We start from the raw sequence: 26151 nt of genomic DNA, 5'->3' as shown, positions 1-26151 counted from the left end.
TCAATAGATAGTTTCTAAAATGGAAAGCATAAGGAACAGTAGGATAAGCTTTAATACCAGAAATATCAATATAAATAATGTCAAGGTTTGCTTTTGGGGAGTGGGATTCAGAGTGAGAGAGAGGGGGTAGATGACCACCACTTTTCATTATAAACTTGATAGCACAGTGTCACTTTGGAAACTTTGTGCTGATATTACTTTCCTTAAAAATTAAAATGAAATTCAACCCCCTCTTACCCCCAAGTAAACCTAAGAATGTTTGCAGACAGAGTTGAAGCCTGGAAAGTACTATGCAAATGTTATGCATTGTTAAAAAATTTCGCAGGGTCACTGTCACATGGATCTAACCGGTGTTTCCACTCATTCTTTTTTAGAACTTCGCCACATGCTGTAGAGTTGTGTGGAACTCCTCAGTCTGTGTTTTGTCTTTTGAGACCTTGTAGATGATGAGGTTCCCAACCTGACTTGTATGCTCTTTCCTTCTACAGTTGGCCTCAGTCCCTTCCTGTTTAAAGTGAGGGGGAACAGACAAAATGATCTCTTAGGTTCTTAGGTCTCTTAGATCTTAGGTGATCTCTTAGATCTGTTTCTGAGATCATTTGTAAAATCCACATCAAAGGACTATGTGAAAAAAAATCGATAACCAATTCACTAATACTGAAGCAGACTGATATCTAGTCTTCCAAAATTAAATGATTTATTGAAATAGTATGGCATTATGGAATAATGAATGAAGCAAAACCTTTAAATTTTAGAATGTGGTTTTCTTTTCCATGTGTTTTTTCACTGATGTTTATTATAATCCTATAATGTGAATTATGATGTTTTGATCTAGGTTGTATGTATTAAGTCATTTTCTAGATAGCTTTTCTCATTTGTTTTGCTGTATCTTCCACATTTGAATCTGAGACAGAGTTAATGGGGCCCTTACTGAACTTATGGGTGAATAATGTGTAATCTTGTAACCAAACTAACTTCAAAAAGCTTGGCCTGAGTATCTAGTTATCTAATGGCTGATTTAGAAGTAATGGAAATAGATCAGGAATGGTTCTTACCGTGCTATAATGACTATTCATATAGCCAACACATTTAAGTGAACCACAGAAGGATCAATTTAATGCTAACATTAAGAGGACAACTGGAACTACCTTTTATAGTTTTGAAGTAAAATGTTACATCACATGAAGCACTTAACTTTATTCTTTTCACTCAGGGAGCTAACAGAATGAGAGGTCGGCTTGGAAGTGTGGACAGTTTTGAGCGGTCCAACAGTCTTGCCTCAGAGAAGGTATCTAACTAGAGCTTATTTACACTAATTACAGCTTAACAAAGTCAGCACCGATATGGTAATATGCATGCTCCAGTATTTTATTATGAATGCTTTATAGCTTTTTAAAAAATAAATATTTGAGACTTTATTATTTTAAATAAGAAGATTCTAGGCATTAGCATGTAGTTCCTTATTCCCTTACAGGCTAACTGTGCTCTGTTAGGCTTTTCATTGTTTGGAGATAGTGTGCTTTGGACAACAGTATTTGAGCAACTATTGATCCAACACCTTATAAAAAATGAGCCATAGATTACTAATTATATACTTGTACAGTGATTTTATTTGTTCCCTTCCTGTGTTACTTTTCCCCCCTCATTTTTAAAAATCATTTTAACTGCAACATCAGGAGCTTCTTTATCTCATAGACAACTCGCAGTAGGTTGGGTTTCCTGTTTCCTGCGTAGTGCAGTATGTCACCTGAGGCACATGCAGCCTATTTTTTTAAATGGAAATATATTAAAATATTTCTATTAAGCTTTCTGTTGATGGAAGTAGGGACTTTAGTCCAGCTATGAGTCTATTATCACTAACCCATGTTTATCAAGCTGAAGATTTCTACAGTGGTGCCTGTTCTGGAAAGTTTTAACAGCATACCTGTCTAAATTGAAAGATTTATGATTTCTACCCATGCAATATGAGATGCATTCCAGCATAGCTCGGTTTTCATTCATTTCCTGTTTTTCCTGTGTTTTTAAAGAAATTTACCTCAGGGAACATGTAATTGAATAGAAACGTCCACAGTGAGGGAAGACACTTAACAGATTTTATTTTCCGGAAGGCTTTGCCATGAGACTTGGACACTTAGGCATTGTAATACTGTTTTGGCAGTACAGGAAGCATGCAATTGATATGTCACGGAAGCCAGGAGATACGGAAACACAGACTCCACCCTCTTTGGTCATGATCTTTTTTCATCTCTCTGGCAACAGTGAGAGAAGTACAGTAGCTATAGCATTTCGTGGCCAAGTGTCAGGGGAGAGAATACCTTTCACTTTTTGTCATCCCTCTCACTTTCTGGCCTGTCTTTACGGATGCTGTCTTACAGCTGCTTATCCGACGATAAGTGGGTTGTGGTGATACTGATTACAGCTGCTTATCAGAAGATAATGGCTTGTAGTGATACTGATTAGCCTATGGCATAAATTCAGTAAAAGGGGGAGAAAAAAAGCAGTTTTGTCATGACTCAGGAGGAAGATGAGGCACACTGTCACTTTTGAGCTCTGTGTTTTGGCAGGTCTGCCATGACCCACTTGGGAAATAAAGGGCTCCCTTCTGCCTGTGTTTCAGGACTACTCACCAGGGGACTCTCCACCAGGGACACCGCCAGTGTCCCCACTGTCCTCAGCTTGGCAAACGTTTCCCGAAGAGGATTCTGACTCCCCGCAGTTTCGAAGACGGGCACACACGTTCAGCCACCCACCTTCAAGCACAAAAAGAAAGCTGAATTTGCAGGATGGGAGGGCTCAGGGTGTGCGTTCCCCTCTGCTGAGGCAGAGCTCCAGCGAGCAGTGCAGGTGAGTCTGACCCTGTCTCCAGGATGGGACCTAGATTCTCATGGCACACAGTTTGGATTACTCTGGAGTCAAGGTGGATGGCGAATTTATGCTGTCGCCAACTTTCAGTTTTGAGAACCACCATAAAAACAATTTAAGTCACCTTATTTACTAGGGGAAACAGGCAAGGTTAAGGCATACCCAGAAAGAAGAGTTATTTCGTTTGGGTGGAAACTCTTTTTTTTTGTTCCTTTCAGAAAAATGGAAAAAACGAGATAACCATGCAATTGTTTTGTCTGAAAACCTGCTGATTACATGTTACTCAGTGTCTTGATGATGATTCTAGAGAAACAAAGTCAGCAGATTTGAAAATAGCATAGCAGTAGGACTTCCTGTTAGCTTACAATAAAATACCAGGGTTTTAAAAGTCACCTGAGTTACTTTCATACATGAGATAATATTTGGCTATATTTTGTTACATAATAAATTAAAGCTAAATATGAAAATTGTTATAAATTGTATCTAGAATAAGGTGATATCTATAAAGAAGAATACATATACCGTAATTGACAGGCAGTGTCCACTTAGAAAAGATCTTACACAGTATTTAAAACATAATTTAACAAAAAGTTGTTTGATATTTGGTGAGAAACAGTAAAGAGGATAAATTTGGAATGATTTTCTTCTTCCTGTGTAACACAGATCAAATTTATATCTTAGAACTCGTTTTGTTTCCCTTATTTACCTATGAATTTGATACAGAAAATAGGGTTAAGTAAAGATGCTGGTTGGAGAGGAAAAGAAAAAACACAACTCAATGTAAAAGGAGAAGGCTAATTTTTATATCATGTGTTACAAAATTTGCCAGCATTTCCTTTAAGGACACGGTTTTATTTTCATTGTTGTTTTCTGAATGATTCGAAATTTTAAAATGAGATATTTTATGATAGAAAAATAAAGTTAACAGAATTCATTATTCTCAGATTTTTTTCTGTGTATGTAAAGGATATTAAATAGTCATATGTATATCAAGGATATTTAAATGATCACTTCATTTATATTTACTCAAGGCAATAGAATGCTTTTTTTTTTCCAGGAAAAATTATTTTCAAGAATTAAAGACATCTATCATTTTAGACTATAAATATCTCAATCCTTCCCTCTGTTTTCCACATTTTATAATGTATAAGTTCAAACAATTTCTGTCACTATAAAAAGATGCTGTCTGTGTCATTGTGAAAGCTTGCTATGCAAAGAATCTTCTAGATTTTGGGCTTTCAATTAAACCATAGTGGCACAATTCCACTGTCTTCAGGACAGAACACGGACATTAATGTTTGTTAAGCCAAAGGTATTATGATAACTTCCAACAACCAAACATGTTGTTCTTAAATATTTAGAAGAGTTTATATCTTTAAAATAGTCAAAGTCTTTGAACTAGTGATAATCAGTCTTTCCTTCTGGAACTTGTTTCCTGTAATTATTTGTGCTTTCCTACTTTTTTCCCCTTGAAGTGTCTTTTGCATGTGAAAACAAATACTTTTTGTCCTCAAGTTGTTAAGAATTTTTTAGAGACAAACACAGATGCTTAGAAATACTGTATAGATAAGGAATTCAAATTGTGAAAGAATGAAATTAGGTCATAGTTATCTAAATAGAGAACTGCATGCTTCTTTTTTTTTTTTTTTTTCATGTAAGATCCAGCCCTGAGCCTTGAAAGGAAAGATTAAATTAATAGCAAGAACCTGTTTATATGCTTTTTCATAGTGAATTGCCAAAATATAAATTAAGACAAATTTGCTGTATTTTCTGTACTCAGCACTCTTTCGTCAGTTCGACGCATGTACAAGGAGAGTAATTCTTCCTCCAGTCTTCCAAGTCTTCACACTTCCTTCTCTGCCCCTTCCTTCACTGCCCCCTCTTTCCTGAAAAGCTTTTACCAGAATTCAGGTAGACTGTCCCCACAGTATGAAAATGAAATCAGGTGAGATCAGTGTCCTCTGTTTGCAAAGCAAAATTTTCTGCAGTGATATACTGATACATTACTAAAAAGTGGTTGATTAATTTTGGAGTGACATTTATGCATCCCTGTGTTGTGCTTGTTCTAATCTGTTTCTAATAATATATTGGTTTCAATTACAATTAATTTTATTAAGAAAACTTTTTCAACCAGTAGCTTCAAAGCTTTTTGATGACATTATTATCTTTTTGAATTATGTTTTTTTGTATTGTTTGTGTGTTTCTTTTTCTCAGATTCCAGAGTCTAAGCTTTATATTGTTAGCACAACTGATGCTAACATATACTGAGTTAACCTTCCCTGATCGTGCCTTTTTTTTCTTGGCCTTTCTAGACATATTTAATGGAATCCAAAAGCCACTGATTGAAACAACTGTACTAAACTGATAGATACAATAATATCTTTATTTTTAAGTATATAAAATATTTCCTAGGCATTTCTTTGATTTTTCAATGACAGACTTTTCTGGATCTCAATATAAATCACACAATGGTTACAAGATCATGTTGATAGCAACTCTCAGATAGCATGAGAGATCTGTAAGGGACCTCCTGAATCTTGTGAACATTCTGTTTTGTTTTGTTTTTATCTCCAGTATGGAAAAGGCATAGCCTGTTAAATCTTACTGCTTGTTCTTTTAGTAACACAAAATTAGATGTAGTGATTTTTGGAGAATTACTTTTTTTAAAAAAAATTAAAATTATACATACAATAATATTGATCACTCAAATTCTTAGTGGGGTGCTGCAACCTCTAGAAAGTAATGGACTTAGTTGGGAACCTTTCTAAATTTGTTGGTGATGTAGATGTTTGTGAGATTCGTTCCTATTTTTGTGTATAGCTTGACTTATTCACTTTTATCGCTGTATAGTATTCCATTTCATACATTATAGTTTATCCACTCTTTGCCGATGGATATTTGGGTTGTTTCTTGTTGTTTGATGATTGGCAATTCTTGTAGTCAGAAGAGGAATACATGTTATCCACTAGCCTGTGTGCCATTAACATCTTCTTGGATATTCTTTTGGCCTATTTCTCTTAGACATAGGACATGCTAAAAGTCAACATATAACTAGGTAGCACTCACTCACTAGTTAAGTTAGACTAATCCTTGAATTATTCCTGAGGATCTTTTGTCCATGTGTGCCTTTTTTTTTTCACTTTAAGAAAGATAACTAATACTGGATTAATATAATTTTGATCCTGAACTTTCCTCTGAATTAGTACAAAGTCATGTTCAAACATTGAATTTGATTTATAGTGAAGAAAGTATGTGAAGAATTTAAAGTGCTTTTGGGCACAACCTTATGGAAGAAATTTCAAAGGAAATAGCCACAAAACTAATATAAGGTGTATAGAATATGAAACGAGTTTAGAGAACCAAGAATATACATAAAGATATCAGTTTGCATTATCTCTATAATACTGCCTACTAATAAGAATACAACACTTTCAACCAAACCTATTTGCATTTTCTTATTCTGTTGGTTAAACTGAGCATGTGGAGAATCCCAGTTTCCTTCCTGAGAGAACCATGCCTGAAAGTGACAATTAGCAGTACCCATTAAGAAGATCAAAGGTTAGCTGTAACTAGGATGTAAAGCACAGAAGCGGTGGCTTCTGTCTATAAAGATTATTCATATTGTTTAATGTAAGATTATTCATTTGCTTTCAGGAGTTCCTGCTTAGCTGTATGTATAATTTTTGCAAATAGCTTCCCAAAGCCCTCTATACCTCATTCTAATAGAAGGATATTGAAGTCAGAGGGCAAATATACATTAGTTTTGGGTTGAAAAATTTCACCTTTTTGTAGCTGTGTTGTTTTTGTAGCTGTAGCTGTATTGAAATATATGGCAAACTTTTAAAATTCTAAGATCATTAAAAATCATTGTTTTCTGTATGTTTTAATGTTTTCTTGGCTATGTGCAGTTCTAAAAATCAGAGAGTACTTTTGTACCATTTTCTACATTTTGTAAGTTTGATAGCATAAAATCAATAGGCCAAAATTATACTTAAAAAAATTGTTTTCCCAGAAAAGGACACCAATTAAAAGCACACAGCTCAGTAGATTATCGCAGAGTGAACACCTCTATTTCTTCTTCACCCCGGTCAATAAATGGAATGCTAGCAGCATGTGTGCAGCTCCTCCCATGTCCCCCATCTAATCACCATCCCCATGCTGACCTCAGACATCCTAGATTAGTGGTGCTTGCTTTTGAACTTTACATAAATAGAATGATACAGCCTATCTTCTTTTATCTTGCATCTTTCACTGACATTCGTTTGTGAGATTTATTCCTGTTTTAATGAGCATTTTACTTCATTCATTTTATTGCTATATAGTATTCCATTTAATATATCTGAATTTTTCCATTCTCTTGTGAATAGACATATGGGTTGTTTCTAGGTTTTTGGCTTCAAAAAGAGTCCTGTCTTCACTATTATTATACATGTCTTTAATGTACCTACATATGCATTATTATTATTATTATTATTATTCTTTGATATGGAGTCTTGCTCAGTCGCCCAGGCTGCAGTGCAATAGCGCAATTTCGGCTCACTGCAAGCTCCGCCTTCCGGGTTCACGCCATTCTCCTGCCTCAGCCTCCTGAGTAGCTGGGACTACAGGTGCCCGCCACCACGCCCGGCTAATTTTTTTGTATTTTTAGTAGAGACGGGGTTTCACCATGTTAGGCAGGATGGTCTCGATCTCTTGCCCTCATGATCCACCCGCCTGGGCCTCCCAAAGTGCTGGGATTACAGGCGTGAGCCACCGCGTCCAACCCTACATATGCATTATTGATGAATATCTACACAGTAGTAAAATTGTTGGACAAAATGTTCTCTTAATAGGTTTATCTCAACCAGTAAGTCACTTCAACATAAATGTACAAGTTAGAAGCTTGGAGAGTTTTAAATTTGTATTTTGAAATAATTTCAAATTTATACTAACGTTGCAGAAATATTGCAGAGGATTCCTGTTTAACCATTTATCCAGGTTAATCAAGTTTTTATATTTTGCTACATTTGTTTTATAATTTTTGGTCCATTTACATATATATACATACATATATATGCACATCTATATTTCCTCATTCTAAGCCGTTTGTGAATAAGTTGCATGCATCGTGTTCCTTTATTCTTAGTACTTTAGGGTGTATTTCCTAAGAAAAAGGGTATTCAATTCTAGAGCATGGTTTCTGAAACCTTGTGGTTCCTGAACTCTACATTCTCATTATCACTTGGTTTAGAGAGACTATCATGTACACATAATTACCATGATATCTGAAACTATTCAGAATAGTGAGGGGAGAAGGTTGTAGTATGATCAGTTATAATTTTCTTGTCACTTGAGTACTTAATATCTTATTAGTTGCATAAAATGGATCTCTAAATATGCATTGTCAAGTAGAGAATATGGTAGGGTAGGAGATAGGCTAACAATACTATTACTTTTTTTTTTTTTTTTTTTTTTTTGAGACAGAGTCTCGCTCTGTCGCCAGGCTGGAGTGCAGTGGCGCGATCTTGGCTCACTGCAAGCTCCGCCTCCCGGGTTCACGCCATTGTCCTGCCTTAGCCTCCGGAGTAGCTGGGACTACAGGCGCCCGCCACCATGCCTGGCTACGTTTTTTTTTTTTTTAATTTTTAGTAGAGACGGGGTTTCACCATGTTAACCGGCATGGTCTCGATCTGACCTCGTGATCCGCCCACCTCGGCCTCCCAAAGTGCTGGGATTACAGGCGTGAGCCACCGCGCCCGGCCTACTATTACTTTTTTAAAAGCACGTTAATTTGAAATTTTAAATTCAGATTAGGCATCCTTTTCCAGGACCACTATCCTGAATTATTGAAAACATGTTAGGTTACTGTTTTTAAGCAGGCTGAGAAAAAGGAGCCAAGATCTTTTTAATAGTTGGTTAGTAGATTTACTTGCACATAACTGAAATAATAGAGGAGAGGGAATGTGTGTATTTTTTGTTTTACCTCACTTTGAATTAATTTTTCAAAATTTAATGTTATTTCATTGTTTAGTAAACTTTAATTTATATGATATGGTATATTTTTATAACATCTGTTTATTAAATATTATCACAGGCATATTTGTTACTTTTTACAATTGCTTCTCAGGTTTTAAGGCTGTGCTTAAATATTTATTAATGTTGGAATTTATTGCTCAGAAGTAAATGACAGTCAAAAGAAAGTAAATGATAGATATTACTTCTATTTACTTATAAACCTTTTCAATGAGAAAATAAAATCTTTGATGATGAAGTACTTTGTGGTATAGTTTTTGTTCTTTGTTTCTCTTGTATTCAGTGAAAAAAATAGTATAATTATTCATTGTAGTTCATTATTGAAGTAACCTTACCATGACTTATTGATGACTTATGGGAATGTCTTTTATTCTGAATCCTGATTTAGACATATTTCTCTTTGTGTGTGCTAATTCCATTCCTTGTTTTCCTGTTGTGCCAGACAAGACACTGCTTCAGAATCAAGGTGATTAGAGGTCTAAATATTTTTATTAAAAAAAAGTCACAGATTCTTCCAACTGCACATCATCATTAGTTTCAAAAGCAGTTTTGTTTGTCTCCTGAATGCATGCCATCTTTCTGAGTGCTCTGAGGTCTACACAGTAGGGAAAATGTGACCCTTGCTGTAATCAGACCGTGAATTACCATGTAAAATGTTGATTGCAAACAGAAATCCTGTTTCTACTCTATTCCATGCTGAAATTTCTTTAGAGCTGTGCTGTGGCCTTCAACCAAAGCCTAATTTTAATTTTAAATTAATGGAAGTGAATTTGCTAGTTAGGGTGTACATATATGCCTAAGTGGAGTTTATTCCAAATGCCAAGAAGATGCAGAAATGAGCATCCTAAAGGAAGCATACTCACAAAATTGAATCTGCCTTTCAACTGAAGAAGACTGTTCATTTATTTCTGTTCGCCTAAATTCCTGTCACCTTGGTCGCTTTGAGACACTGCTAAAGCCGTTCAGATCTCCCATTTGTCTGGACACAGGAAACACCTAGTTCCTTATTATGGAAGTGTGACCGCATCTGTGTTGACATCTCTTGACTCACAGGCTTTTTCTGTGGTAAACATCCAGAATCACTGTTAACAACCACTACAGATAACTGTCCTCTGCTTTATTCCCATCTCTATATGTTACTCTTATCATGAGCCCAGTGAAAAAGATACATGCCCATCTTCCTATTTGGGGCCACTGTTTAGATTTCTTTGTAGCTAGAGTAAAAATGTTAAGTATTGCGCTAGAATGAGCTGTTCAAGGAGAAAAAACCCTCAGAAAATTATTTTGGCAACAATGATTAGATTAAAAAGTGACTTCTTTGAGACTTGTAATTGGCAAATCTCAGTCATGGTTAGGTGTAAGACCATTTAAATAATACTTCTTACCTATTCTTAAAAGCCTAATGGAAATGTTAGTTCTGCCTTGTGTCATTTTAGGTTTTGCTACAGGTAGGGAATTAAGTCCGTTTATTACTTGAGAGATAATCTAGCCTACGATTTCCTTATTTTACATGTGGTTAGCTTGAACTCCAAAGAGCTTTTATATTTTGTGTGATTTTTTTTCAGCTTGGGTCATAAGGATATAAATAAACATATGAGATACCCAGATATGTTTTAAATTCCAATATACTGAACTTATTTTCTTAAAATCTGCAGTGTGTCGAGTTTAGGAAATAAAACTCTTTTTTTTTTCTCCTTCTTTTAGCTACACGTTGTTCCACTGACTATCTCTTTTGACTCATAGGTCAAATACTATGTATTGATTTCCACTAGAATAGTTTAATCTCAATTTTATTTAATTAGTAAATATTTTCCATAGGATAACAGATGTGTATGCAGTTGAAAGCCAGAACCTATATAAACTGTTAGTGCACCTGATACAATTATGAGTTAAATTGTACTGTGGATCCTGTAGAAAAAGTATGGTTTCATTTCTATGGTGTTTTACGTAGCATTTCTTAAGGCTTACAAAGAGGAAGGTTTTTCAGCTTTCGGTTGAATAGTTGCTATCACACTAATCAAGTTTTGATATCTATCTTATGTTGTAATTCATGGTGATTTAGTTATAGATTTAGCCAGTGTTTAGTCATTTATTTGGACTTTAGAGATAGAGTCTTGCTGTGTCATTCAGACCGAAGTGCAGATACTGGGAGTTTCAGCTGGGTGCCAGAGAGTTGGGGGATAGGAGGCAGGTTGCTGCTCAGCAGAATACCACCTTTGTGAGACTGGTCCTGACAGAAGAGTTTACCTTTGTGCAAAGTGTATGTACGTTGCCCTGGCAGGAAGTAAAATACGACTACATCCTTCTTAAAGTTGAGTCTCTGTGAGTGGTCATTAGAGCACCTGCATTCTGCATAATAGTCAATGAATTCTTTTAAAGCAGGCAAGTAGGTGTTACAATTCTGTGTTAAAATAAGAAGTATGATGTTAATTTAAGAGTTGATCTGGTGAAGGCTATAACTGCTTGTTCAAGGATATGTTAAAAGGCTATCCTGAAGCTTTGACAAGTTCATATTATAGCATTTGATGGATGCTATATACAAAGGACTTAGAAATAGCCTTCCTACCCTATATTGGGGAATATATGTAATATGGGATATTTTCTCTCCATATAAAGGCTTAATTTGTGTTCACAAATTGTGGTTCTTAATTAATTGGTGAGTGGTAAGAGGGAGTATATATACAATATACCAGTCAAAAATGGGTGGGAGTTCTCCAAGTTATATTTCCTTCCTAGATACTCATTTTTAACTTTGTGAATTTCTGATAGAGGTAATGCTGGCACAGAATACTTTTCCTGAATATGTGTCTTGGGAAGCAGTTTCATAATACACATGTTTAGATTCCAAAATACAAAAGAAGAAGGAAAAAGATTCTATGGAAACATAAGGGAATGGTTATAATTTGCTTCATGATTTTAAACATGTAAAGATGATTAAAATACCAGTGTCTGTATATTCAACTGTATTAAGGTGTTTTTTTATTTGGTCCTTCTATTTACAGTTAAAAGTATATACATTTTGGAATGTAATTATTTCAAAGCAAAGAAAAGGAAGTGAGACATTTACATAAGCGAGCACCTGATAGTACTCTGAAGTTATTTCTCTGTTGGTATAAAATTAATCCATTAAAAAATGGACAGAGAAGTACCCAACACAGAGGCTTAGTGCTAATTGGAGACTTAATTTTTCACCAGAAATGCAGAGGATCCTGGGGATCCCAACAGCTTTGTTTTTGTGGTCCTATAGAGCTTTGTTCAGAACTAATGCAGAGTATTTACGCTGGCAGGATAAGCTGCAGTGCCTAATGTCTGGATTCTGGACCACCTAGGTTTGCATCCCGGCTCCTTCACTTTATTATCTGTGTGACTGTGGGCAAGTTACTTAGCCTCTTTCTACTTTAGTATTGTCACTAAAAATGGAAGTAGTAATGACACCTACCTTGTAAGGTTGCTGTAAGGATGAAATTATTTCCTATTTGTAAAATGTTTAGAATAATCGATATCTGGCATGAAGTGTATGCTGAGAGTCTTAGCTTTATTATTATTACAGTAAACACCGCATGTTGTTTTGTTTTTATTTTTAGTCGAAAAGTAGACATTATGCTTTCTTATCTAAGTTTAGTTAAAGGAAAAGTCAATGTGATAACTAATATTGTAATAAAAAACAAACAAACCAAAAGAAATAAACTCCCCCCACCCCCATCCCAGTGTAGTTTCCAAGTTGGGTTATAGGAATTTTGATGCAGTGTTTCATTTGGTTTTGATTCTTGCAATTGCCACCTTAAGAATGTCAGATTGCTGACTAAATGTAAATCAAACAGGAAACTGTTATAAGTTGCATAATTGCACTGACTGCTTAAATGTTTATTGGGAACTTGACTTCTGAATACGGATCTTCTCTTATTAAAAGCAGAGCTGCTTTTGCCATATCTCAGCAACCAACTGCATTTTCAAGATGTCGATTTTTAGTACAAGATAAAGGGTCAATGGTTTGTTCTGTAAGTTCTTCTTTTCAGTATATTATTATCTTTTATTTTTACTGCTAATTTTTTGGCTTATTACTAGTCATTAAATTCCAGACACGGGAGAAAAATATGTCATTGGGCAGTTTATTCATATTATAGGATTTAAAATTTTAGGTTTATGAAATTTCTGAATATGTATCAGTGGGCTAATGTGAATACTGTATGCACCTCTTTTATAACATGCTGCCCCCCCAAACTTTGTATTTTATAGGCAATCATGAAACTGATATGGGTACAGCTCAGTTTTATTTTTAGTACCTTCTAAACACTTGGTATGTCATTAGCAGTGAATTGGAAGGTGATTCTTACAAGCTGTATTAATTCCAGCATTAAAATATAAACATTTCAGAATCCTTGGATTTGGTCAACTCTGGTTTGTTAGAGCACTAAAAAAGTCAAGATAAATTAATATTTGTTGATCTTTTGCCCTGTTGGAGCATTGAAATAGTGCTTTTAAATAAGTATTTCATTTAGCTTTCAAAGCTTAAATTATAAATTAGATGCCTTTATATAGGAAAGGAATAACACTTACTAGAAAAAATATGCTTTTTGTTGTTTATTAACAGCATTGCCATGGTCAATACCTACCAGTGCCATCAACAGTTCAGAACACACTTTAGAAAAACAAAGCTATTAGGACTTGACTCCCAATAAAGGGTTTTAAGAAGGTAGATCTTTTATTTATTCCTGACATGTTAGCCTAGCCAATATTTTTGTCTGTTTCACTTAACCTTCAGAGTTAATATGTTATTTAGTTTTATAAAATATTAATTTATTCAGTAGATATTTTTGAGTGCTTATTATTTGCCCATTACTACACTAGAAGCTAGAAATATACCTATGAACTGGGCATTTAGCAAATAACTGCCAGCAAGATCGTGTTACAAAAATGAAGATAATGAGTACTTTAACAGTATTTATTGGGTTGTCACTATTATATATAGAACATTTGAATCATATTTTTAAAAGGGAAATACTTGCATTAATGTTTTCCAAAGTGCAAGTAAAAGAAAAAAATATACATATATATTCAATATTTCAGGAATTTTTTTTTTTGGTATTGTTTTGTTTTGTTTTGTGAGACAGAGTCTTGCCCTGTTGCTCAGGCAGGAGTGCAGTGACGTGATCTCGGCTCACTGCAACCTCTGCCTCCTGGGTTCAAGCAGTTCTCCCACCTCAGTCTCCTGAGTATAGCTGGGATTACAGGCGTGCACCACCACACCTGGCTAATTTTTGTATTTTCAGTAGAGACAGGATTTTGCCATGTTGGCCAGGCTGGTCTTGAACTCCTGACCTCGAGTGATCCACCTGCGTCAGCCTCCCAAAGTGCTGGAATTACAGGTGTGAGCTTCTGTGCCCAGCCTCAGGGAGTTTTTAAAAATTTTTTTTAGTTATAATTTTATTTTAAGATGGAGTCTTGCTCTGTTGCCTAGGCTGAAGTGTAGTGGTGCGTTCTCGGCTCACTGCAACCTCTGCCTCCGGGGTTCAAGAGAACCTCGTACCTCCCAAGTAGCTGGGATTACAGGCGCCCGCCACCATGCCCAGCTAAGTTTTTTTTTTTTTTTTTTTGTATTTTTGGTGGAGACAGGTTTTCACCATGTTGGCCATGCTGCTCTTGAACTCCTGACCTCAGGTGATCTGCCCACCTCGGCCTCCCAAAGTGCTGAGTTTACAGATGGTGAGCCACAGCTCCTGGCCACTGCCTCAGGAATTTTGAACAATGGACACGTATTAGGGTTATAATGTTATCCAGGATATATAATAACCAGAGTTTGACTATATTGAGATATATGTATCAAGTACTGTACTTTCTAACATATCACATCATAATACTTACTGTCTGCACAGCAGCTCAGAAGTCTTTTTTTAACTTTAATTTAGTCAGTCCAGAAGTAATGTTTCCATAACACAGATCCAGACTAGAACTAACTGAATTGACTGAGTAAATAAAGATACGATAGGCAGTTGCTGAATTGCTCTTCTCACTATTAATTGCCTCAACACTATGGAGTTCCTTTGAGTATCTGAGGGTGGCTGTTCTGGCTGAGCTTTGTTTCTGACCTCAGCACTGACCTTTTTGATTCCATCAGAAGTCTTATACCTTCATTTGTTGGTATCATCACCTGTAAATATTGGTATCCTCATCGTTCTCTCAGGCAAACTCAGACTGTGAAACTTAAAAATGTAAGATATCCCTGCCACTAACAGCACCAATTATTGTGAGGTCTTCCAGCAGCAAACATAGTTGATCTCAAAAATAATTTTGAGTCATACTGACCTTTTTTTGCAGATAGGCCATCATAAGTCAAAGTGGTATTTTCTAGGAAATGAAATGTTTACAGTAGAGGAGCATTTTCCTATGCACTAATATAGAATGATGTGACACTCCTCCCTGCCCCCCCCCCAAAAAAAAATTGAGGGAGGTGATTCTAGAGTCAATTAATTTCAATAAGTTGGGGAATTTCTATACACTGTTTCCCTGTTGGAGAGGTACAATGCATGCCAGTGTATTAACAGTCTCTAACAAGTACTGCTATAAAGAAATCTGTTAACATTTTTTAACAGGCTGGGTGTGGTGCCTCATGTCTGTAATCCCAACACTTTTGGAGCTGAGACAGGAGAATTGCTTGAGCGCAGGAGTTGGAGACCAGACTGGGCAACACAGTGGGACCCTGTCTCTATGACGATTTTTTAAAACAAATAGCCAGGTGTGGTGGTGTGCACCTGTAGTCCCAGCTACTCGGGAGGCTGAGGCAGGAGGATCTCTGGAGCCCAGGAGGTGGAGGCTGCAATGAGCTGTGGTTGTGCCACTGCATTCCAGCCTGGGTGAAAAAATGAGACCTTATCTCACAAAATAAATAAGTCAATAAAAATTTAAAAAGATCTATTTTTTAACTTAGGCGTCCAATCTTATTTGACCCCAGTTGTTTCTTAGTATATCACCTAACAATAATCCCAAGGTTGACTGTTCTGCCTATATTCAGGTTATCTTCTGCCATGATCCAACTATTGGTGGCTGACAATTCAGAGACAGATCTTAACAGTCATAGGCAATTAGAAACAGTCTTTATTGACATGTTCTATAAGAGCTCTAACAAAAGCACTTTGTGAGCCTTTTACGGAATATTTACCTTGTTTTGAATAAGCTATTCATGTTACTTCCTTAGCAAAGCATGAGTTAATGACTTAAGCAACCTGTATTCCTCCTTATAAGTGCTTCTGTTCCTCAAATTAGAACTAGGACTGGTTGGCTGCTAAGGAATGAGTAGAAACAGGGGAGCTTCTCTTGACTGGGCTGTGGCCTAGATTGCTCTTTCCCCAGGATGTGGTGGCCTGGGTGACTAGTGTGCCTGGTGACGCATTGCTCCATGTTGCCTGTGGCTTGTGCTTGCCCGTGACGGAACTTGTGAATGGCTTGTGCTACCAGTTGGTTGTGAAGTGCCATGATGTGCAGCTCTCCTTACAAGTGATACGTTTATTTGCTTTCCACAGTGATGGAGAAGGGAGGAAAAGGACCTCGTCTACCTGCAGCAATGAGTCCCTAAGTGTGGGAGGAACCTCTGTCACTCCTCGCCGGATCTCCTGGCGGCAGCGCATTTTCCTCAGGGTTGCTTCTCCCATGAACAAATCACCCTCAGCAATGCAGCAGCAAGGTCTGTGTGGTGCTCCGCAAGGAATTCATCCCTATGAGTGTCAGAAATTAGCTAATGGAATACAAATGCTGTGTATAAAGAGATTTAAGTGATGACCGTGTAGAAATTACTTTCTGTATGTGACACAGTGGTTTGTCTTTCAGGTACCATTAGAAAACATTAGACAGTCAATACGTGATTGTTGAATGAATGAATGAGTGAGAGAGTTTCCAAAAACCTGTACTTGGGCCTACTCCACAAGGTAGAGGGAACTCTGATAGTGCTAGGAAAGAAGTCATGTGTCCTTTTTCTTTCTTTTCTTTTCCTTTTTTTTGCCCCAGAGATCAGGCCTTGCTCTGTTGCCCAGGCTGGGGTTGCAGCAATGTAATCATAGCTCACTGTAGCCTTGAACTCCTGGGCCCAAGCAATCATCTTGCCTCAGCTTCCAAAGATCTTTTTATTAGAAAAGCAACATAGCCTTTTATAAGAGCCACACATAAAACAAACTGATGTAGAAATATTGAGCAATAAAGGAATGTATACAGTACACTAGGCAAATACTAAGCAAAAGAGAGCACAGGCAGCTCTTTTTGATTAATTGACTTATTAAATTAAAGCCAAAGCATCCAAAGAGGCAAAGCACATGTAACAGTAAACAAAAGGATAGAACAATCACGAGAACATACATAATGATGTAATTTTGAGAGCTAGAAAATAACACCTAAAAGAATTCTGGAGTGAAATCACTAAATTAATAGCTCCCATGGGAGATTTTAACATATTCATCTTTAGAAATTAAACATAAATAGTATTTGAGTAACACAAATAAATAAGCTTGACCTAATTATACAGAACTTTGCCTCCTATAGAGAAAACTCACTAATTTTTAGCACACTTGGAACATTCATAAAATGTAACTATGTACCTGTCCACAAAGATTTTTAAGTAAATCATTTTGAAATTCAGATAACCATGATCGTTTATACAAATATTATCTGACCACAATGCCAAAAAAAGAAAGAAATCAAGGATTAGAAGACAAGTAGAATGACACGTGTTTGGGAATAGAAAACTACTCTTGGAAGCTAGTAGGAAGAAAATTCGATGATTAGAGTCTTACCTATTGAAATGGATCTAGGGAGCCGTTAAAAGCCATGAATATGTTTACATAAAATCAAGAAGGCCAAAAATTAGTTATACTAAGTGTTCAACTCAAAAAGCTAGTTTGAGCCAGGTATTAAAATTTTAAAACAACAACAGGAAAACATATGGAAGTAAATAATAAGAGTAAAGGCAGAGGTCAATGAATAAAAACAAAAATAGAAGGAAACAACTGGTATTAATAAAGATGAAGTTAACTCTGCCTGAGATGGTCAGAAAAAGCTTCACAGAACAATGAGATATTTATTTAAACTCATTGCTGGAAGAACCGTGCTTTAGAGAGAAGGAATGACGAAGCTCTGGAGTCATTCGAGTGAACTTTTCAGATCAGAGGATCATGAGAAATTCAGCATGATGGATGCAAAGAATGGGAGATTGATATATGATACTAGAAATCTGAGTGGAGACCAGAATCTGAAGGGACTTAAGTGTTAGTCCCAATTTGTTCTTGGGATATAAGCAACCATTGAAATGTTTTAAGAGATGTGATTATGGTTGTTAATAGGAAAATCATTGGCAGTAGGAAGGGAGAGAATGAGTCACCTGTTAAGGTAGTGTTGCACATGGAATACTGCACAGCCATGAAAAAGAATGAAATCATGTCCTTTGGAGCAACATGGATGTAGCTGGAGGCCATTATCCTAAGAATTAACACAGGAGTAGAAAACAAAATACTGCATGTTCTCACTTATAAGTGGGAGTGAAACATTGAGTACACATAGAAACAAAGAAGGGAACATTAGACACTGGGACCCCCTTGAGGGTAGAGGGTGGGAGGATGAGGATTGAAAACTACCTCTCAGGTACTGTGCTCACTACCTGAGTGGTGAAGTCATTTGTACATCGTACCCCAGAGTCACATAATTTACCCATGTAGCAAACCTGCACACGGACCCCTTGAACCTAAAATAAAAGTTGAAAAAGAAAAAGAAAAAGGTGTTGCAGGAGGAGTGAGCAGACGGAGTACTGTGCTCAGCCAGGAGAGACCCAGCATTGCTCACTGGCTCTGCTTCTGATGGATTCTGATGATCGATGTAGACCTTTGGAGATCACTGATCCCTAGCCACTTAATTTTCTTGTTCCTCACAGCCAGAGAATATACGTAAGTAAATTGCAGAAGTGTTGGACTCAGGAAAGGCCAGCTAGTTTTGGGGCACCTATCTTACAGAGCTCTCTGGGTAGAAAGAAGAAGTGGTGAAATGACCTATGCTTTTGTTTCATCATGACAGGGAAATCTAGAAGGGGGATTCAGTCTAGTGAATTCGCTTAAATATTAGCTCCAGAAACTAAGTTACGGGGAAAGCGGCTTTGTGACATTTTTAAGTGTAGAAGATCAGATGAGAATGTGAATTCTACAGAAACTTGTGTAGTCTGGGTTACTGCTAAGGAATGCCTCTCACTGTGTTCTTCTTGGCAGATGGATTGGACAGGAACGAGCTGCTGCCACTGTCCCCCCTCTCTCCAACCATGGAGGAGGAACCGCTGGTTATATTCCTGTCTGGGGAGGATGACCCAGAAAAGATTGAAGAAAGAAAGAAATCAAAAGAACTGAGGAGCTTGTGGAGAAAAGCTATACACCAACAAATCTTGTTGCTTCGAATGGAAAAAGAAAACCAGAAACTTGAAGGTTAGCCATTCTAACAGACTAAATGCTATGATGATATGATTGAAGAGTGTAGGTTAAACCTACCTTTCTCTCCCCATACATGCCATCTGCACTCAGTTTTGGACTGTATGCACACTTTAAGAAGAATATCTGCTGATTATAATTGTTGATTTCCATTTTGTGAGGTGGTTGTAACATGGGAAAGGTCAGCTTAAGATATTTCTGGTTTTGTTTTAAATGGGTTTGTATTTTAAATAGATTTAAGACATAAAAAACCCTTAGAATATATTTAGGTAAAATAGAATGTAGATAATATGGAATCAATGTATTTGATGTGTCTGAAAGTTTATTATCTTAGTGTCACTTCTAAAAAATCCTTAAATATGAGAAAGCAAATTTTTTCTTTGAATGTGATTTTCAAGTTTCAGGTTAATTACATTCATAATGGGAGAAATATGCCTACTTCAAATAAATTCTGCTTACATTGTATTCAATTTAACTATTTAATTATAATTATCTGTTATCAAGCCAAATCTGTTCCTATTTTTTGTTAATGCTTTGTAAATTTTCTATTTAGCAAAATTATATTCAAGTTATTATATTTATAATCAAATAATTTATAATAGATTTTGTACTGTTTGTGGTGGTTTATTGCTAAGTTTATGATTACCAAATGCTTTGGAATGTGTTTTTCAGCCTTTGAAAGAATGATGTAATTTACTCCAGTACTGATAGAACCGCATATAAGGAGATGCCAAGAAATCCAAAAAATGTATACCTTTCATTCTTTTGGGAAAATCACTTAACCTGAAGGGGCCTCATTTTCACACTTGTAAAATGAAACATTTAACCTAAGTGGTCCGTTTGACCTTTAAGATTATTGGCACAAGTATAATTTAGGTATTTCTCTCACTTGCTTTTATTTTGTTGTCTTTCCTAAAGCTTTTTTAGTGCAGGTATTTTATTTTAACAATATGTAGTTTGCAAGAGCACATTTTTAAAAATTGCTGTTGGCGGAGTGAAAAGTACATAGGATTTTAAATATCCTTTGGAAATATATCCTCTTTTCTTTAAAATTAAAAACGCTATTAATTGTCATTAGCATAATTTTAAAAGTTCAATGCGATAAATGGTCTGCCCACTTGAGGTTTCACAGGTTTCAAAAGAAATTGAATTCTTAATTGTAAGCAAGTGGTTATATCTTGAACTAACTCAGGAAAATAGGTTGAAAAAAAGAAGATGGTCATCATTCCTTCAAAAAATTTAATGCATGAAACTATATTTCACTTGGGAGTATGTACAAATAAAATCTGATATTAAATATCAAAGGATAGTTTCAGAATCATAGACTATTTGAAATAGAAATAGTCTTAGAGGTTACTTAGCTAGATTCTTCATTCTACAGCAGAAGTAGTGACTGGCTCGGGGAAGGTAGGGAATTAACCTAAGGTCAAATAGTGACATGTTGGCAGAGCAAGTACCAAAACTCAGGTTTATTCATCGTGGTTCTCGGGCTTTCCCCAGCACCCCACAGTATTTCTCAGCTATGTAAATATAAGGAAATGGAATGTTTTACATAAATGGCTGCATGTGTATTCTGAGGTCAGTTATATTCTCTGATTTTACAGGGTAAGAAAGGAGGTGACATTTAGAATACATTCTCAGAAACCTTTATCGGTTCTCTGTTTCTCAGCCTACATAACAGAGATAAAAAATAGTTTAAACTATGAAAATTCTAACCAATGGATAATTATTTCTTGATAGTTCTTTAGTCTTTTCTAAACAGTTAAGGGTAGATACTAACTGTCCCTATTCACCATTTTATCCTCAGGGTGTGCTGCTGGTACATAAGCAGATTCTTATGATTATTTTAAATGAAAAATAATCTAGAGAAGATTAGAGAAAAACCCTAAGGAAGTAAGTTTTGTCCAGCGTGAGGAAAATAATTAGTAAAGTTATATATAGGAGTATATTTGTTTTTAGCCCTAATAAACCCACACCTTTAAAAAAATTATTTGGTTATCAGAAAAATATAAGGCAAATAGCCAAACAGCCAAGCTAAACCATGTGAGAAAGCCATCTATGGTATCCGGAAGGAATAGTTTTGTACTGCGACTTATCTTTAGGTTATGTCTGGACTTTTAAGTAAGAATTTTTACTGCCTTGCTTGAATAACAGTTTGTTATAAGATATTTTAAGTCTTTTGAAATGGTTTCAAACACACTAAGTAAAGAGTAACTTTCATTCTGCTGTTGTTTTTGTGCTGTCGAGGACTTGGGATGCATGACAAAGATTTGTGTTGCAGGAGGTAAGGTGGCCAAGCGCTGTGAGCATGCGTGAATACAGATTGCTCTGAGACGTTCCTGTCCACCGTGATCCTAATGAAGAGAAGAAGTATACTCTTGTGTCCGCTCTTCCTTCTCTTTTCAAATCAATTTTTCACGATAAAGACCAAATCAAGATACTGGTTGCTTTTATAGACATTTATTTTAATGAGCTCTAGGCATGTATGTTCGACCATCAAATTAGAGAGAATTATTTATTATTTAAAAAATAGAATTAGTGTTAACTTCAGTGAAAGGAATTTTCCTTTTTAAGTTCATTACAAATGAACACAGGAGGACTGGGCACAGTGGCTCACACCTGTTATCCCAGTTCTTTGGGAGGCTGAGGTAGGAGGATTGCTTGAGGCCAGGAGTTTAAGACCAGCCTGGGTGACAGAGCGAGACCCCATCTTTACAAAAAAGTTTGTCAAATTAGCCAAGTGTAGTGGCGCATGCCTGTAGTCCAAGCTACCCAGGAGGCTGAGATGGGAGCTCAGGAGGTTGAGGCTACAGTGAACTATGATTGCACCACGGCATTCCAGCTTGGGGTACCGAGGGAGACCCTGTCTCTAAAAAGCAAAAGCGAAAACAAACAAAAGAGAAAATAAAGAACACAGGAACACATAAGCTAGTTTTATTAGTTATTAAGGGCAGTGTGGATAACTCTGGAAACAGTTATAAAAATGTATCATGTTATCATGGTGATATATTTTTCAAATCAAGATTACATGAGTCTTTGCTCATGTATGGCACATATAAAATATTAACACTTCAGTGGTGTTTAAGATGATGTGAGCTATCATTTCCTAGGCTATCCATCACATTTGTCAACAAAATGGAAAATTATAGAATGATCAACATGGTTTACTTTTTATGCTTAGCAGAGTTACCATATGTAAGATACAGAGTAAAACCTCCTTGGGAAGTTATTCCTCATTTTTTTCTCACATGAAATGATTCAAAGCTTGAGACTCTTTCATGTATCCTCAATTTGTTTTAAATTTTCTTTTTAAGATATACTCCCAGTTAATTCCTGAAAGTCATTTGGTATGGTTTTACAAATACAATCAAATGTTTAAAATTTTACATTTTAAAAACACATTGGTCTTACGTAAATTCTTTTTTCCTTAGCAAGCAGAGATGAACTCCAGTCCAGAAAAGTTAAATTAGACTATGAAGAAGTTGGTGCATGTCAGAAAGAGGTCTTAATAATTTGGGATAAGAAGTTGTTAAACTGCAGAGCTAAAATCAGATGTGATATGGAAGATATTCATACTCTTCTTAAAGAAGGTATTTGGGATAATCTCAATACTTTTTGTTTTTTTAAAGAAAAACCTGCGGGATTTTTTTTTGTTTGTTTGATTTGTGGAGCTCAGATGTAATTTTGTCCTTGTGTTTTGCTTAGTAAAAAAAAAGAAGTAATTTGTTTCTTCTTGTAGTTTAGTGACTGTCTGTGAGGAGGTAGCACAAACCTATTTTCAGCTTGGTGGTGTTGTTTACCAAGAAAGAAGGGCATGCATTGATACAAATCTTTGATCACTGCCATAAAATTATTAATAATTCAGTCTTTCAAACTTGGCTCATTTTCATCATTTGGTCAGAAGTATTTATTTACATATATGTGTATATTTACATGAATATGTATATATACCTGTATGTATTTATATAGAGAGAGACTTATATTCTGGCTAAGTAATCAACCACTTTTCTTTCATCCATTCATTTCTTCACTAATTTTGGAGAAGTCGCTTTTATTTAGCCATTATATTGCATTTATTCTTTTATTGCTGCTATGCCACATAAGATGCCTGATATTTAAGAATTCTAAATTTAAAAATAAAATGAATAAGTCAACTTTTAGTTGCAGTTTCTGTGACTCACATTAAATATGTTAAAATTAGAATCTCCATAGCCTACATAAACTGTGGATGTAAAATAAAAATTCCAAAATACCCAAAGAAATTCTATAATGAATGTTATTTTAAAAGCCTATGCCAATGTGTGAGACTGTTGAACCGCAGTTAAGTTTAAATTAAGATAAGAGTTATTTTGAAAGCTGCTTCGTTGACAAACTTAATATAGTGTTCTTTATCCTTAAAGATATGGAAATCCTAAAGATTTTTATTGAATGCTTTATTTGGGAGACACAATAATGGTTAACAGAATGTCTGTGAGATGTGGATTTTTTGAAATGATTTTCAAAGATATTTTAGGAGTGCTTATCTTCCCATTTCTTATTGGATACAGTTTAAACTTCTTGGCCCTGTGCCCAAGGCCTTTGTATTAGTCCATTTTTACTCTGCTGATAAAGACATACCCGATACTGAGTAATTTCTAAAGAAAAAGAGGTTTAATGGACTCACAGTTCCACATGGCTGGGGAGGCCTCACAATCATGGTGGAAGGTGAAAGGCACGTCTTTTGTGGAGGCAGACAAGGGAGAAAATGAGAACCTAGTGAAAGGGGTTTCTCCTTAACGAACCATCAAATTTCATGAGACTTACTCACTACCACAAAAACAGTATGGGGGAAACTGCCCCCATGATTCAATTATGTCCCACCAGGTCCTTCTCACTACACGTGGGAATTATGGGAGCTACAATTCAAGATGAGATTTGGGTGGGGACACAGCCAGACCATATCGTTATTCTATAAGCTCTCCTTCCTCCTTTCTGATCTAATTTTTTATCTCTCCTTACCTTGTATTGTATGCTCTGGAGACACTGAACTGTTATACTTTGAGCACTGATATGTCTTTTGCTATTTCTTGCATGGAATGTTCCTGTCCTCCCTACTCTCCTTCTTCCTTACTTCTCTACATTCTCATTTCCCATCTCCCTTTCTTTCCACCCCATCCTCTTCTCACTCCTTTTTCCTCCGCCCTTTCCTCTGGTCCTCTCCCGGAGTGCCTGCTGCCTGCACTTTAAGCCCAGAGCATCCTATTATCCCTCAGGTCCCTCAAATATCATTTCCTCAGAGCACCACCCCTGACCCCCAAAAAAATCAATTCATTGTACTTTATCATTATTTTTCATGATTAATTATACTTAATCATAATTTATAGTTTAATAATTATGTATGTATTTGTTTAATGTTTTTCTTACCCCACCACTGCACACCTAGCACCTAAGAGAGTATATTGCACTTGTCACTGAATGAATGAATGGATGAATGAATGAATGAATGAATGAATGAATGAGATGATTTTCCTGAGAATGGATTTATTCATCACTCAATGATGAGGCGTCCTGACTGCCTTGCTTTATTCTCTGCTGCATACTGGATGCTCAATAAATGTATGTTTGACTGGAATGATGTCGCTTTTTGTACATTTATTATTGGATGGATAATAAAACTGCCCACTCATGTTATCAGTGATTCATTTAGTGGGCTGATAGTTACCTTCTAAAAATGACATTTTCTATGCTGTCATTCATTCCTTCAACAAATGCATAAGCAGCAAGGGATATTCTTGGATTTTATCATACAGAGATGAAAATATGCTTGCTATTCTCAAGGACCATTTAAGTAGGGAAAAGAGACAAAACTTCAATGTAGAGCTAACTGCAATCTAATAAGGTAATGTTACAGTATGAGTCAAATAGTATGTGAAAAGGGACTGATTACATCTGGAGATGTTAGGGAGAGCTTCAACAGAAAAGGTGGCACTCAAGCTCATTCATGAAAGATGAATAGACGTACAATGGGTAATCAAGTGAGGGAGCTTGGGATTCCCTAAAGGCAACAGTAGGTGCTAAAAACTGGAGAAGCGAAAATGACCACAAGCGTCTAGTATACATCAGGGACTGGGAAGTAATGGTGCTTAGAAAGGTAGTTTGGAGCTATATTGTAGAGGCCTCATAAATCATGCCAACGAGCCTCGGTTTCACCTATCGGACAATAATACTTTCAGCTTGTACAAACTCTGGCATTCATTCAGAAGAGATTACTGCCATTAAGCCTTTCCTTAACCAGCTGGAGCAAAGGAACCCATTGCAGATTCAATCTGTCCAAACTGAAAACTCCTAGTGAGTGAAATAAAGTTGCCTGCACTGTGCGGAGTTGAATTCTGTCCCTCCCAGTGCTTATTTCATTTCCCTTGGCATAAAAAACATAGTCATAGTGTCCTCGAACTGCTTGGGATACATTTTGGTGTTGAAGCATAATAGAGTTAATGTTTTATTATATGTGCTAAGCATTTTCTTCTCAAAGCCCGAATGTTGTTCTGGAGCATGTCAGTTACACTTTCTTATTGTGTACTACTTTTATTATTTCTTTTTTTTTTAGACAGAGTCTCACTCTGTCTCCCAGGCTGGAGTGCAGTGGTACGATCTCAGCTCACTGCAACCTCCGTCCCCCAGGTTCAAGCCATTCTCCTACCTCAGCCTCGCGAGTAGCTGGGATTACAGGTGCACGCCACCACACTCGCTAATTTTTGTATTTTTAGTAGAGGCAGGGTTTCACTATGTTGGCCAGGCCAGTAACGAACTCCTTACCTCAAGTGACCCGCCTGCCTGGGCCTCCCAAAGT

The 26151-nt window shown here is 36.3% G+C and overlaps 1 protein-coding gene across 11 annotated transcripts in view; it reads left to right on the top strand.

The window, feature by feature from the left end:
* Positions 1-26151, top strand: part of TBC1D4 (TBC1 domain family member 4) — a 212323-nt gene that overhangs the window by 166655 nt on the left and 19517 nt on the right. For 5 of the 11 annotated variants that reach the window (XR_013407575.1, XM_015121186.3, XM_077973567.1 and 2 more), the window contains exons 9-14: positions 1214-1288; positions 2618-2844; positions 4643-4807; positions 16392-16552; positions 19110-19319; positions 22754-22912. Coding sequence is in view for 10 of the 11 variants with exons in the window: in XM_015121186.3 (XP_014976672.3) it covers positions 1214-1288; positions 2618-2844; positions 4643-4807; positions 16392-16552; positions 19110-19319; positions 22754-22912 (997 nt within the window). In the remaining variant the exon portion in view is untranslated. 11 annotated transcript variants of the gene reach the window in all.

The sequence above is a fragment of the Macaca mulatta genome, chromosome 17 (genome assembly GCF_049350105.2).
Source record: "Macaca mulatta isolate MMU2019108-1 chromosome 17, T2T-MMU8v2.0, whole genome shotgun sequence".
Taxonomy (NCBI): Eukaryota; Metazoa; Chordata; class Mammalia; order Primates; family Cercopithecidae; genus Macaca; species Macaca mulatta.
Note: the sequence above shows the minus strand (reverse complement) of the source record. Positions and strands in the feature narration are given on the sequence as shown.